The sequence below is a fragment of the Thunnus thynnus genome, chromosome 1 (assembly GCF_963924715.1).
Source record: "Thunnus thynnus chromosome 1, fThuThy2.1, whole genome shotgun sequence".
Taxonomy (NCBI): domain Eukaryota; kingdom Metazoa; phylum Chordata; class Actinopteri; order Scombriformes; family Scombridae; genus Thunnus; species Thunnus thynnus.
This window is the reverse complement of record NC_089517.1, coordinates 33,844,830-33,859,686: the sequence shown is the minus strand read 5'-3', so window position 1 is coordinate 33,859,686 and position 14,857 is coordinate 33,844,830. Positions and strand designations below refer to the sequence as shown.

The 14,857-nt window shown below is 40.1% G+C and overlaps 1 protein-coding gene across 1 annotated transcript in view; it reads left to right on the top strand.

Annotated features, from left to right (window-relative positions):
- cdh8 (cadherin 8) overlaps positions 1–14,857 on the top strand; it is a 99,752-nt gene that overhangs the window by 31,330 nt on the left and 53,565 nt on the right. The window contains exon 3 of the mRNA XM_067596081.1: positions 6,706–7,000. Within this exon, the coding sequence (XP_067452182.1) occupies positions 6,706–7,000 (295 nt within the window). The remainder of the gene's footprint in view (positions 1–6,705; positions 7,001–14,857) is intronic.

Here is a 14,857-nt window from a genome sequence, read left to right as displayed (position 1 = left end):
CAGAACACATTAGCCCTGATTGACCTTGGTACAAACTGCACACAAATCTAGAACAAATTGCCTCATTTTTTTTTCTTTGTCTCATTAATTCACAATTGTCCAAGAGGAAAATAAAACAGAATGGAAGTGGAAAAGCTTGCTGATGAATCAACTCAGTTCTCCATCCAATAAAAGAAAAAACAGAAAAAAAGTGTGTGGAGCAGGTATAACACTGGAAGTCTCTGTGCTGATTGTAAATACTACACTCTGAGTATAGCTGGCTCCAATTACAAACCGTCACCTCTGCTTGTATGTGGGTCATGACACCATCTCTTTCCCATTGTCTCAATAAAGGAAGCGTGGCTGCAGTGATAATAAATGAACAGGAAAACATGCAAGGCATTCTTTCCCCTCTTTGGCCTCTATGAATAGTGTGTTTAACCTCTCAGAGGAGCAATATTGATTATTGTACTATTCAACAGATGCCCACAAATCCTCATGGATTTAATTCCTTTGTGGCAGGTGCAAGACAGATGAGAATGGTCTTTCTCGCAAAGTAATTGCTCACCACAAAAGTAAAAGTTAATGAAGCTGATTGCCATTTCACTGTGATTACTTACCACTTTTATATTTAGCCTCGTTTGTGTTTTGAAAAATGGAAGAACCTGCAACACCTCAGGCTAGAATGTGCAGCATGTTTCTGAATTAAACTCTTCATGTCCAATGTGGCTTCCCACCACCACCAATGTTCACTATATGGTTTCATCCGATGAAGTCTGTTGTGGTTCACACCAGAAGGGAACTTTCCTGTCCAATTTGATAAAACGCTACGTGCCACGAGACAGACTGGAGGGAAAATGTTCCCAAGAATAGCTAAGTGTATCATATATCATGCATCGCGCCATCTGTTCCGTACATTCAAAATGTTATTGCAATATTTAGAATTACAGATTATTCATGTAGGTGTAATTAACAGAGTCAAAATCCAACAAATGGGAGGAAGCTACAATTAATTTCCAGACATGTTTGAGCAGAATCTATCTGGAGTAACTATTTAGGCTACAGTTGCCTAAGGGTGTACAGATGGAAAAAAATGATAGCTCTAATTTTACCAGTTTTGGCAATGAATTACCCCCTGTTGATCCCTCACTGCAGTATGAAGCCCTCTTGATTGAATTCTTTGGATTTGTTCTGTGAGACTGGGTCACATTGAATTGATGAGGAAAACTGGGCCATAATAACTGACTGAACTGAATAGAAAAAGGTCAACATCTGGCTGTTACAAAAGGTGCTATGTAAACTAGTCCGTACAGTGCATGGCCTTGGGGTTCCCATTCATTTTACATAACAACATGCAATCTACTGAATATTTAATGGTTAACATGACATTTCCCCCCTGGTATCATCGCTGGGTCTGGTCATGCAACCTTAGTAAAACAAGCGCATCATCTTCACCACATCAGGATCGCACCAAACATGACATTTAGAGTCAACACAGCAATACATTATACAGAACATCTTCATGCTGCTCTTTGGCTTTGCCAGTTTGCATTATTTGCTACATTAAATGTCATCAAATCTAACACAACCTACCTCCCTTTCCCAACACCTGTGACTGGAAAAAGAACACTTTATCAGACAAGTCCTTTCCCTGAAATACTATTCATCCCAAGAGAAGGTTAGAGTTTTTCCAGGTATGTTTTCAAGTGCTGTTGACTCTTTATCTTCATACTCTCACTTGTGGAAGCAGCTGGAATAATTTATTCTGGCTGTTTTCTGATTCTTTGTTTAATTATTTCTCTTTTTAACTCTTCGTCATGACACAATGGTGTTGTGATATCAGTATCTGTAGTAAAGAGGTTCGGGAGATGCTTATGACGCCTTTTCATTAAAACACGTCACGAGTCATCAGACACTCCCAGAAACTTGACAATCCAAACACGTTTAGGGGAAGCTTTAAAAGACTCACTTTAAATGGAAGTGAAGAAACTCACTAGCCTAGCAACAGTAAGGCTAAACATAACCCATAATGCAACACTCTCTTTGTATAAAGTAACCAAGGGACCAGTAATTGCTTCAGTCAAACAGAGCAATTGCTGCTGTGAATACTTAAATGTCTAGTCCTCGAAAATAATACGACTCTCACTTTTCAAACATATTTGAAGAAAACATTCTCTTGCATTTAGGCAAAAATTATACAAATAATGTACAAATATGTGTGTAACTGCATTTTCTCAGTTTAAATCCAGCAAAAGAAGAAGTATCTGACCCGTACCAAGGACTAACTGAGGTAGGATTTGGAGAAGGCAGTCCAATGTTCTGTGTGCCGTCTGTTCTAGCAGACAGTAGCTGACAACTCACATCACAGTGACAGCATCTCCTCCCTCTTGCTCCTCACTTCAGTCTCCCTCTCCTTCTCCAGTCTTACTGGTACATACATAGGAGGAGCACATGTCCTATCTACCATTTGCCTTGACAAGGAGCAGAATCATTAGTTCCCTCTGTAGGGCTACACTTAAGTACGTGGAACTCGGGCTCGAGGCGGGGGCGGGAGGGCAGGTGGGTGGTGGTGGGGTAGAATCTGTAGAATCTTCCTCATTAGGACACAGTGATTGTTCAAGTGATTGCCGTGAAAGCTCATCTTCAGCAGGGACTGACATATTTCCTCCTCCGCTGACAGGATAAGCAGTCCCGTGCAGCCCTGAGTAGGAGTTGTGGTTGGCAAATGGAGGTGTGTGCATGTGTGTGTGTGTGTGTGTACACGTACAACAGTACTGGTATGAAGCAGAGAGCACTATAAAGTACTGCCACGGTATAATTCCTTCAGTCAACCGAGGCTTCCTTCATTGTTCTGAACCACAGCTTCAAAATACATATGGATGGCTGTCTTTTCAGCAGCTAAGGCAAGACTTGTAATAACTTCCCAAGCCTATATACACACACTGCACTCATTGACGGTCTTATTTCCTCTTTATGATAGATACTCTTTACATTTATGCAATCATGCAGTCACTGTGTTTACTTTGGTTACAAGTAGAATGAAACTATACATGTTGGCTGATGTTCATTTCAATATTTCAGTATTTCAATATTATTCAAGATGTTTTATTCAACATTGTTACCACTCAAATATAAAATAAGCATAGGCATCACGACAATGGTGTATGTGTCTAAACAACCTTATCCATTTGCCCAGAATAAAGTATTGCTGTTTTGTAACTCCAGTCAGTATTATAGTCTGCTTGTTTCCTGAATGCCACAGTCAATGCCACTGATTGTTGGTGCTGTTTTAGTTGCCCTGGCAACTCCTTTAATGACATGGTCCTGTGATGGACTTTTCTTCCCCTTCAGTAATTGTATTCTCAACCTGGTCTCACAATCTGCGTACAAATAACACAACTTTACACTTTCAAATTGCGTGCAGTGCATACGACAAAGTCCATTTTTAACCTTTCCATTCTCATTTAACACTCCTAATAACCCAAAAATCACCCTATAAAATAAAAGAAAGTTGCATCACAGTATATTGACATCACTTCCCTGGGAGGGAGTGGCGTATGCACTGCATGCAATTTGAAAGTGTAAAGTCGTGTAATTTGTATGTACATTGAAGGGACCACGCTGGTACTCTTTGATGACCATTTGTGCACTCGAGTGTGAAGGCTGTGGGTGCTGCTCAAGTTTCAGGGAATGTGGAGTTAAACTAGCAGTTTCTAGCAGGGATGATTGAATGCATGACTTTATTTCCACCCAAAAGAAAGCACACGATGTGCCAAAGTTGATTTATTCATCCTATAATTTTAGTTAACTTATCAGCTGTAATGCACAGTGGCTTGTGCTACCTAGACAGCTACACGATGTAGTAACTTAATTGTAATGTTAAATGTTACAAGACTGTTGTGCAGTCGATACACGTTGGTTTTGTTTTTAATCATGTAGCCATGATAATAGCAACTTTCTAACTTTTGGTACTTTAATGAAGCAGCATGTCTGGATGTTTTGGAGAATCCAATCCCTTCTTGTGGAAATTATTAACCAAAACTTGTTTTTAGGAGCATCTGCTTTGTGTGTCATCACTGTCAGATCCAAGCTTCTGACAGTTGTTTTTCATTTCAGTGAAATGATACTATTTTGCCACTGATTTCATGACTACTTTACGCTTTAACTTTGCACAGATGTAGCACTCTAAAATTGATGATCCTCACTCAGTTCGGGCACAGATACTTGACCACACTCTTGATTTTGTAGTTGCCCTGGAAAGGTGTGTGGATATCAGGAGTAATGACATTACTATTTTATAAAGCACTACATGGTCCTGCCCATCTGACTGACATACTTTCAATGTATGAATTTGAAAGAACCCTCAGATCCTGCAAGTCTGTTAGCTTTTAAATTGCAGGGCAAAAATGCTTAGTTTTTATGCACCAAGCTGCTGCCTGAGGATCTGAGAGCAGCTGAAAGTGTTGATATCTTTAAATGTCAACTTAAGACCTACGTCTTTAGCCTGGCTTTCGATTGGAGTGTTTTATGACCATTATTTAAATTTTAGTTTTTATTATTGTATTCTTGCTTTTAAGTGCTATTATTGCCTTTTATCCACTAGTTTTATTACTTCACTTACTATCTTTTCTTTTTTGTGTGTGCATTGTTCTCCAATCATATTTATATTTGTAGTCTCACTATCAGCTTATCAGTCACTTGTAAAAGACTTTGAACTAACCTGTATGAAAGGTGCTATACAAATAAAGTCGGATTGATTGGCAGAAGGTGAAAAAGAAAGCAAACTGAGGCCCAATCTGGTTATAGTGAAACCAAATTAATATTCTAATTCATACTATTACACTAACACCTATAAACAGTGGTAAACAATCATCAGCAGACTGAGTTTTTTGAGTTTCAGCGGAACTGTGGAATTGTTTATTTAGTTTATTCTTGACTGTTGAAAAAGTCAAGAATAAACACATATTCAGACATATACAAGACTTTGGCATAATAGGGCATACATTTGTATACAAGTGATCCCAGCTGGCGGTATCAGTGCCAGGTGAGGAAGTAGAAAGTCAGCCCTAAAACACACCAGGATTAAATCCTTGACTTGCTTAAAACATGCACGATATATGGCATAACCAAAACCAATATGCAAGCTAAAATAGTCAATTTGCCCCCCAATGAGGGAAACATAGACACATGCAGTCATGTATGCCCAGCTGCAGGCATACCGATACGCACAGAAAGTCACACGTAGGATAAAAAAAATAATGACAGACCATCATTAATTTGAGCTCATTTAAAGAGTTTCTCAGTGCGCAGGATGTTGCGAGGCATTTGTGTTAATGAGCTACATCATTCATGTGAAATGATGGCACAATTAGGAAAACAAAAGTGCAAGGTGTGACAATTTAAGTGAATGTGCTTTGTCAGTGTCTGCAAACAACACCTCTGAGACAGTATATGCATAAAAGCTGGTTTATAAAAACATTGCGGGGGGTTTAGAGGTCAGGATTTTCACCTACAGATTTTTACCTTGCTGTTCTGCACCCTGGCCACGCTCCCACAGGCACCTCTATTGAAACACTGTGGCAGGAAATGAAATTAAAGCTGCTGAATACAGATGTTTTGATGCATGCCTGTGCTGCTTGGCTGTGTGTGTACGTGTGTATGCGGCTGTGTGTGTTTTTGAGGGGAATGTATATTAACAAAAATACAAACTGAAAGAAGAGGGCTGCCAACTGTGTCACAGCCACACTGAACATAGCTGGATTTGTAAATGTTCTACTCGCTGCCTCTTTCCTCCCTTCGGAAAGTCACTCACCTTGGGGATCAAGAGGCTTATATGTAAGGTGACTTACAGTAAAAGAAGTACATTCTCTGTTTATGTGAATAAAACCAAAGTAAGTTTTCTGCTTCCCTCATGGTGTTTCTCATTTGCTTTGGCCTCCTTTTTTCCACTCCGTTGTACCTCCTGCCCTTCCAAATTACCTTTTTAACTTGAAACAGCGGCGGCTTTTGCCTGTTCTTCTGTCCACAGATGTTTCAGCTGCCTTATGTAGCATTGTCAGGCTCATTAGTTATACTCTGCCCATGCGGCAAGTGGGAGCCAACCACTCAGCCTTGCACGTAATGCAGCTTTAGTGAACTAATGAAACTGTAATTACAAAAATAATGAGGAACATGCAGTATCATCCAGTAACTTTGGGGCTAGTTATTTGTGAGCATGAATCATTGTGTGCAGCGATTCCTCTTTAATTTTTCATGGATTCTGATACTTTTCTGTTGATACCGTACTATGGAATGCACATTCAAAGCACTTCTAGTCTCTTCAGTTTGTGAATTCCAGACTGTAGGGAGCAATATCTCCCACAATGTGTGTTTGTGTGATGTATTTGCGATATATAACGAGGAACAATGTAGGCTAAGGTCCATTTCCTGTGCTACTTATAAAGTTATTGTCCCCTGTGGGCCTCATTTAGCAAAGTGTAGGCTATGTTGAACCACATTTAGTGTCCGGGCTACACCAGTTGCTGTACAGCACTGCAGCAAAAAACACATTACAGTCACACTGTACACTTACCTGCATTTACAAGGAAAGAACTTCTAGAATCTGCTGAGCATATCAACTTGCGTTCATTACAGCCCCTCGTCTCTGTTTACACAGTGACATCAAATTGAGAACTCTGCTGCACCTTTTAACTTTTGTCTGTTCTTTTCTTTTCCTTTTCATTCCAGCTACACACAGACTTGGATGTGGGAAGCAAGAACATTAAGTATGTCCTAGCAGGTGAGGGGGCAGGCACTATCTTCGCCATCAATGAGCTAACAGGAGACATCCATGCCATGAAGAGGCTGGACCGTGAGGAGAAGGCTGAGTACACACTAACAGCCCAGGTCATTAATGCTGATACAGACGAACCCTTGGAGCCGCCGTCCGAGTTCATCATCAAAGTCCAGGACATAAACGACAATCCGCCGCAGTTCATTGAAGGCCCATACCGAGCCTCTGTTCCAGAAATGTCTGCTGTTGGTGAGTCACAATAGACAGACCTCATTTCTGGTCTCTGCCGCACAGCAGTCTAATCAGTGTGTGAGATTTCGGAGACGGCTGATCTCTAATGGGCTATTGCATAAAAATAATGAGTGAATAAGAACAAGAGGAAATGAGTATTCCTATTTACATGCTTGCCTGCTATGAGTATCATGGCAAATGAAAATACAAGAATGATAAATCAAATCAAATCACTAGAACTTGCATAGCTCAATGCTGCAACTGAACAACTGGCGTCAGTGTCAAGACACACTTAGCAGGGCCGCCTAATGCTTATTTTACATCCTCAACAAAACAGCCCACTCACAAAGAAGAAAAAGTCCAGCTAAAAATATGCAAAACCTGAGCCAAACAATCTTCCAGTGTACTAGAAATGAAACTCACCACATTGGGACATTTGAATCTGAAACTGAAAAAGCACCATTAGCACATTTCAGACATGCTACAGCAACATCAGCATATGTAGATACAGCACTCACCCTTCTGGAAAGCATAAAAAATTGCTATTCTCCGCTTTGTGGGGCCACAATTTCTTAAGATGTGGACCATTTGGGAATATGTGGAATTTTTATTGCATTCTTTTAACATTTTCATGTGTACAGTCAGTTATGTGATATAAGCTGGTGATCGCTATGATCAAATATTTATGGAAAGATTAGAAAGCTCAGAGTATAATTCTTTATAGATGACAAAAACTGTGGGAAAGGGACTACTGTGTGGTACTTTATTTCGTAAAAGGCATTTAAAATTGGTCATTTGAGCTTTTTTTCTTTGTAACACAGCAGATGAGACTTAGCAAACATCACAGTAGAAATGTCAAGTCAAGTCAATTTTATTTATATAGCACCAAATCATAACAGAAGTTATCTCAGGACACTTTTCATACAGAGCAGGTACCCAACATCCCCCCATGAGCTAATACTTGGCAAAATGTCTGTTCATGGATATTTTTGAATTCAAGATTCAGATGTTTTAGAATTATCATAGAGGCAACAGAGGAAGCCAAATGAAAGACATCCACACATAGAGAGTTTGCATGTGCACTCACAAACTGTTAGCTGTCACTTATGCTGACAACACTGACTGATGCTAATTGCCACAAGCTACCGTTCTTCAAGCCCCCACAAACTGGTACACAAACCACTGCAAACACTTTACTTTTCACTGTATGCAAATATATTCATATATTCACATTCTTATTCCATCCATGCATTTAAATGACCACAGTGAGATGATCACATAATTCAAATGTAAAGCTCTTCTAGGATTGGCAGGAGCCTATAAGTAGATCAGTACACTGCATTTTTTTTTTTTTTTATTTCCAGGAAGTCTCGCCACTGACCCCAGAGCAGCAGGGGTCTTGTAGAAAATGTTTCCATCAGTAGCAAAAAGGAGATCAGAGTGTGTCTTTATGCCATTTTGACATTGGAGGAGTTCAGCGAGGGGTGCTGAGGTCTGTTGTTGGGCGGTATGTGCTTGTTATTCTGTTTCCTCATCGAGCTTCCTCTTGTTACCTGTCACAAAGCTGACATAACATGCTAGGGCAGATGGTGTTAGGTATGTAACAGAATATGCTTGGTAAATCCCATCTGTAGGTTGCAGCCTTTGCGTCAGTTCTTTGAGGTAACGGTGATTTAGCTGCAGTTCCTCATGATCATTGCACCTGATTCTTATTATCTGCTGCTGCTGCTGCGGTGGAAGCAAAAAGGAACAAAACACAATGCAAAAGCATTCCATGTAAACACAGTGAACTCTGTTGTCTGAACTCTGTAACTTGATCCCTGCTGCTCATTGTTTTGGATCTCAGTTGAAATGTACTGTAGCTCTCTGAGGGTTTTGTCAGTGCAGGGACAGCCATAGTGATGGGGTAGAGAGCAAAGTGGTAGTTGACAGCACTCTGTGATTTGCCAGTGTGAATAATGCATAAGAAATGGAAATCGGCGTCTCTTTGTTGATTGTTGTTCCCTTTTGTCACTACCGATTAATTAAACATTCACGAATGCTCAGTTGTTTGCTTGAAAGGCTTTTCTTTCAGTGACTAGTTTTCCTCCTGTTAAGTTTTCATGTGCTGTGGCATTATAGGAAGATTCAGATGTTCTGGACAAACAAACAATAAGTCATTCATCTCTCTTGCCTCATATTCATAAATCACCGGTTTCTTTACAGTGGTGTTTCATCTTTATCGCAATGAAATGAGAATTTGTGCAGGACTCAGTGGATTACTGGAAGTGTGCTGAGCAGTGGATAACTAATAAAGCCCACAGGAAAGGGAGCAGAAAATAAACGGATGTTGGTGGGGTCTGCTGCATATGAGCAAATCTCTGCAGCGACGTGAAACTGGGAGGCATTAAAATGTAATTATGGAACATGTTAAAAGATGCAGCATTACGTCTGCTATTGAGTTCACACAATGCTGAGTGTGCTGATGTATTTCTGCTCCGCGTGAACCTACCTGTGTGGAATAATCAAAAATCTAATCCGGACTGTAACAGACTGGTTCTCCTGACGATGTTATCCACTTACAGAGCTTGTCAGTTCCACTCCAGACTTCATCAATGTCTTACCAGCTCCTCGGTTATCAAGAGTGTATCCATGCGGTATCAGTGAGACCAGGGACAAATATCAACACCCACCTTTTATCTGTCAAGGACTACAGCTAGATAGAAAAGCCCCTCATTGAATGTCACCATCCCCCATAGGAAGTGGTCCCCACAGCCGGATGAGATATGTGACATGGGCCAGCGAGGTCACCATGTTTCCTGTGTGCGGAGGAGCATAGAGGTTAATGGGAAATGAAGGAGAAAGACCTTTTGTTCCTCCTTTAAAAGGGCCAGTCGGATAAGACGTGTGGCTTTCTGTGACTTCTCTCTGACTTTCATTTTCCTGAATGACTGAGAAAGGAGGTGACTACCATTTTAATTGTTTAGTGGATCGTCCCTCAGAGTACAGTGCGACAATGGGAGGAAGTAGAGAGCAAAGGTGGTGTCTGTGCAGGAGGAGCGGATACCAGTCAGAGTGAAGTTTGATCTCATTAGCAGTATTAGTCTGTTGCCAATAGAATTTTTTGACTGCTTTGTTTATGAATGGGTAATAATGTAAAGTGTTGTTGAAGGGAGAAGATGCATCTCCAAATTGTCAACTTTTTAGGAAATAGGAAAAACATCAAGAAAAACATTAAAGCTGCATTAGTTCTTTTTTGGCCACTTGGTTACAGAAAAATATGCAACACATGATCAACCCTTAAAGTATTCATGGTGTGTGTGTTAGCAAAGAGTTGCTTATTTATACATCCAGCAGCCATGGAGAAACACTAGTGTTCAGTTCGAGTCATGTTTCAGGCCACCTGACAAATGCAAATCCAAGAATTCTCATTTCAGCTCTGTTTTGGTCTCCACCAACTCCGAAGAGGAATATCTGGGTCTTTAGCTGCTAAATGCGCCACTATGTTGACTAGCAAGTGGCTGCCTTTGTCTGTCTGGCTGGAAATGAGTTTGTGGGCTAGAAATACAAAACAAGCTACATCCAGCATTAGCCATTTATCAAGGTGTTTATCAGTTTTATCAGAAACTTCTACTGTGTTTGTACTTTCGAGCATTTTCTCTCTGAATGCAACTGGTTGAGGTGTTTTCTTCATTTTTGTTTGTTTGGTCCAGTTTCTTTAGTTGCAGTGTGTTCAGCCAACTTGGGCAGTGTATCACAGACTCTGTGGAACTGAGGGCTTTGTCACTATTAGCACCCCCTTACACATTATTCAATTCAGTGTTACTATAAAGAATAATTACTGCAGCTTTAACCAAAAACCATATATATATTTTAATTTTATTTAACTGATTTTGTTTCTTGTGTGTCACAACTCCAAAGTTGTGAAATTCCCTCTGCTTCTTGTCTTCAGGAAAGTAATGGACCACATCATTCTTGTTTTAATTGAAGAATAATTATTTCAAATAATTAACAATTCATGTAATCAAATTAAAAGTTGATATTCTACATCTCTCACATATCTGCCGTATTCTTAGATCTACAAGTTTATTCATTAAACAATTATGTTTCACTGTTCAATTAAAACTGTGTTTATTGTTTATTTGTGCAAGCCGGGCCATGCTTAGAATTATAATTCATTTGCACGGATTGCACAGATCTCACAGGATTAGTAGATCCTGTTTTCCTGTTAATGGGGTCTTCGACTTTAAGGCCAGTACAAGCTGACAAATTCTCCTCCATATGCCTGTCGACCATATGTTGGAATTATGAGGCTCTGCTACCCTTCTGCAGCTAACAAGGGGGTTGTAATGTAGTTGGAAATTACAAAGTCTGCTTGAAGTGACGCTTCAGGTAATTAGGAGGAGGTCGCTAGACCCTCCTCCCTGCACTAAGGGGGGTGCGAATGACAATAATTGCTACACTGCGAAACAAACTTGCTGAAAGTTGTTTTGCCGGATGGAACTCATGCGAGAGATGCCCCAGGAGTGTGCTTCATTATCAGGGCGATTAATAAACGGGCGTGTAGACAGATGGCCCGTCTCCTCTTCGCACGGGCCATGCTCTCTGAAACCCCAGCAAAATGAATACCTGTATGCAAGCACGGATCCTCGCCAAATGTGTCAAGATCTGCTAAATTGGAGCGCAGACATAAAATTGAAGTGACATTAATAGATTACCTTGAGTTGATTTGCATTTTCAGAGTTATTATGGGTGTGGGTAACAGGACTAACAGGCACAGCCGTCTATGTAGGACCTTAATGATGTTTCTGATTACGCTCTCATCACCACCGGCAGCTGGGAAAATAAGTAAAGGCTTGTCATCACAGATTTGGACGATAAATGAGCAGACTTGATCAAGGGGAGATGTATGGAAATGAGCAAGATGCAGACCTTTATCAGAGTTGATCATCTCACGCTTCCAACATACAGCAGAAACCTCACTGTGATCACAGATGATTTAATACCCATGCAGGTTTATAAGTGATACACTGATACATAATCCTGCATGAAGGATAACATCGTTAAATACTGCTGTATGTTTCATCAAAGCATGTGTCTATGAGTGTGTGTGAAAAGTAAGGTATACAATCAGTCAATCAATCAAACTTTATTTATATAGCACAAGTCATACATCAAATGCAACTCCAAGTGCTGAACATAAAAAGTAGAAATAAGAGTAAGTTAAAAAGAACATGAGTTTAAATTAGAAAAACATGAAAATTAAAAATAAAATATAGTATAATAAAACAAAAATAAAATAAATAACAGTTCAAGTGCAAGGTGAAATAAACACTCATTGCATAAAAGCCAGGCTAAAAAGATATGTTTTTCTTTTAAAGATCCACACTCTCTGACATCCTCAGGTCCTCTGGCAGGATGCTCCAAAGGCTGGGGCTGTGGGTCTTAGACCGGACCCTAGAACACTACCAGAGGACCTGAGGGATCTAGTGGGTACATATCTTAAAACCATGTCAGACATGTAGTCAGGAGCAAGACCATTCAGTGATTTGTAGACCAATAAAAGAATCTTAAAATCAATTCTAAAACTAACAGCTAGTCAGTGCATTGATTTTGAAACAGGTGTAATGTGCGCTCTCCTGCTTGTCCTGGTCAGCACACGAGCAGCTGAATTTTGTATAAGTTGGACTTGATCTATTTTTTTTTTTTGGTACACCAGAATGGAGAGCATTACAATAGTTCAGCCTACTAGTGATAAAAGCGTGCACTAGTTTCTCAGTATTGGCCTGGGAAAGAAACGGACACACTCTGCAATATTTTTTAAGTGATAACAGGCAGATTTGGTCACAGTCTGGATGTGGGCATCAAAAATTAAATTAGAATCCACGATGATATCATTTTAGCCTGATACCTGGGATTGAGTGCTAGTGACTTCAATTTAGAGGTCAGTTTCTCTCGCTGTGTCTCTGTGTCTCGTGTTGAGAAGAAGATTTTTGGATTGTTCTGATTATCACTGATCAGTTTGGAGAATAAGCTGTTTAGCTTGTCTAGCATTTTTGATTGACTTAGTGTACACACCAAGATGCTCCCAGAGGATGTCATGGTGGACATATGATTTAGACTTTCTCCATTTTCATTCTGCTACACATGACAATTTCTCTTTAATTTAGTAATTTAGTAATTTTTCCAGGGGGCACTCTGTTTGAGGTTGGTCTTTTTTATTTGACAGGGGCAACAGTGCCAATAGTTGTCCAGTTTTAATTAGGTGATTTACCAGATCATCACATGAGGAGGGTAGAATAAGTGCTGGTATACTTTCTAAACAGGTCATGAAATTTGCAGCAACCTCAGGTGTAAGACAGTTTTTTGATAAGGCACTCTGTATTTTTCTGTACTGTTCAGGCTATAACTGAAAAGAATACACAATAATGATTAGACATAGCCATATCAACAATGGAGATCTAAGGTCACCAGATCTAAGGTGTGGCCGTGGCTATGGGTAGGTCCAGGGACATGCTGAGTAAAGTCTATATAATTCAGAATACTTATAAATTCCATGGTTTTGGAATCTCTCTTATTATCCACATATAGGTTAAAATCATCTATGATTATGCTTTTACCATGATTACTGTGGAGATAGGAATTCTGCAAAGTCGGCTAGAAAGAGGGGGCGTTGCTTGGGGGGCCTGTATAAAGTTACTGCCAGCACAGGAGGCTGACACCTGAGTAAAATGGCATGATGCTCAAATGAATAAAAGCCTCCCAAAGATATATCCCTGCCGCCAAGAGCAGCTGAGAGTATAGTTGTGGTCCCACCGCCCTTTTTCCTTTGTCTACAGGAGCGGGAGGAACTACAGTACAGGCCTCAATAAGAGTGGCTGGTTCATCAGTACTGAGCCAGGTTCCGGTTAAAAAACATACAATCCAGTTTGCGCTCCATAATAAGGTCATTAATAAGAAATGTCTTCTCAGAAAATGAATGTTGTACATTATAAAAGTGCCATACTCAATGTCTCTGGGCTATTACTTTGAATCAGTTTACTTTTCAGAGAGACTGATATTAAATTGTTCCTATTAACTCATAGATGTGGTCTATTGCTGTCCATTGTATTATTATAATAGCAGATGATAGTACCAATAGAATAAACAGTAGGAGACAGTAGTCCAGAGGAATTATTTCCTACCATATAAAAACATCAATATCTGAGGCAGGTATTTATGTTTAACTGGGCCCCCATCCTTGGTTGCCCAGTATATGTTATGTGGTAGTAAATATCTTTATAAATGTCCCTCCATACATACATCCTAAAATCTATGTCAAAATCCAAATCTAAGTCAAAATCTATCTGTCTATCTATGTATCTGTCTATTTATCTACACATTGCCGTCTTTCAGATCAATACAGGAAAAGCTGAGCTATTTTGAGAGCATTTCATGCTCTACTTGGGCCAGATGTTCTATAAAAACCCCGTTCTTTGATATACCTAAAAAAAAATATTATTGTACTATGCTGATCTAGCAGTAAATCTTGAACATATTTCAGTCTTGGAAAGTCTGAGTCGCAATTTATGAAATGCAGTTTAACTCGAATAAACCTTAGCAGTATTTCAGGGTCATATCAACCCACATAAGTAAAAGAAGCACATTTATAGTGCATCTTTTATCTGGCATTTCTCTGTTGAGCTTTGAGTGGAGAGCTAAGAGCGAGGGTGTCTGGTGTTTGTGTCTCTCTCTTCTCTGATCCTAGACTCTGGTCTGCAGCTTGGCAGATGGACTGAGTGGCAGGGGGCCCCTGGCCCTTTAACATAGTGGGCAGCTGGGCCAGAGCTGGGCCAGTGCTGGGCCGGGGCACATCTGACGAGCAGGCTCCTGGGTTGGGCAGGGACGTGGCAGACC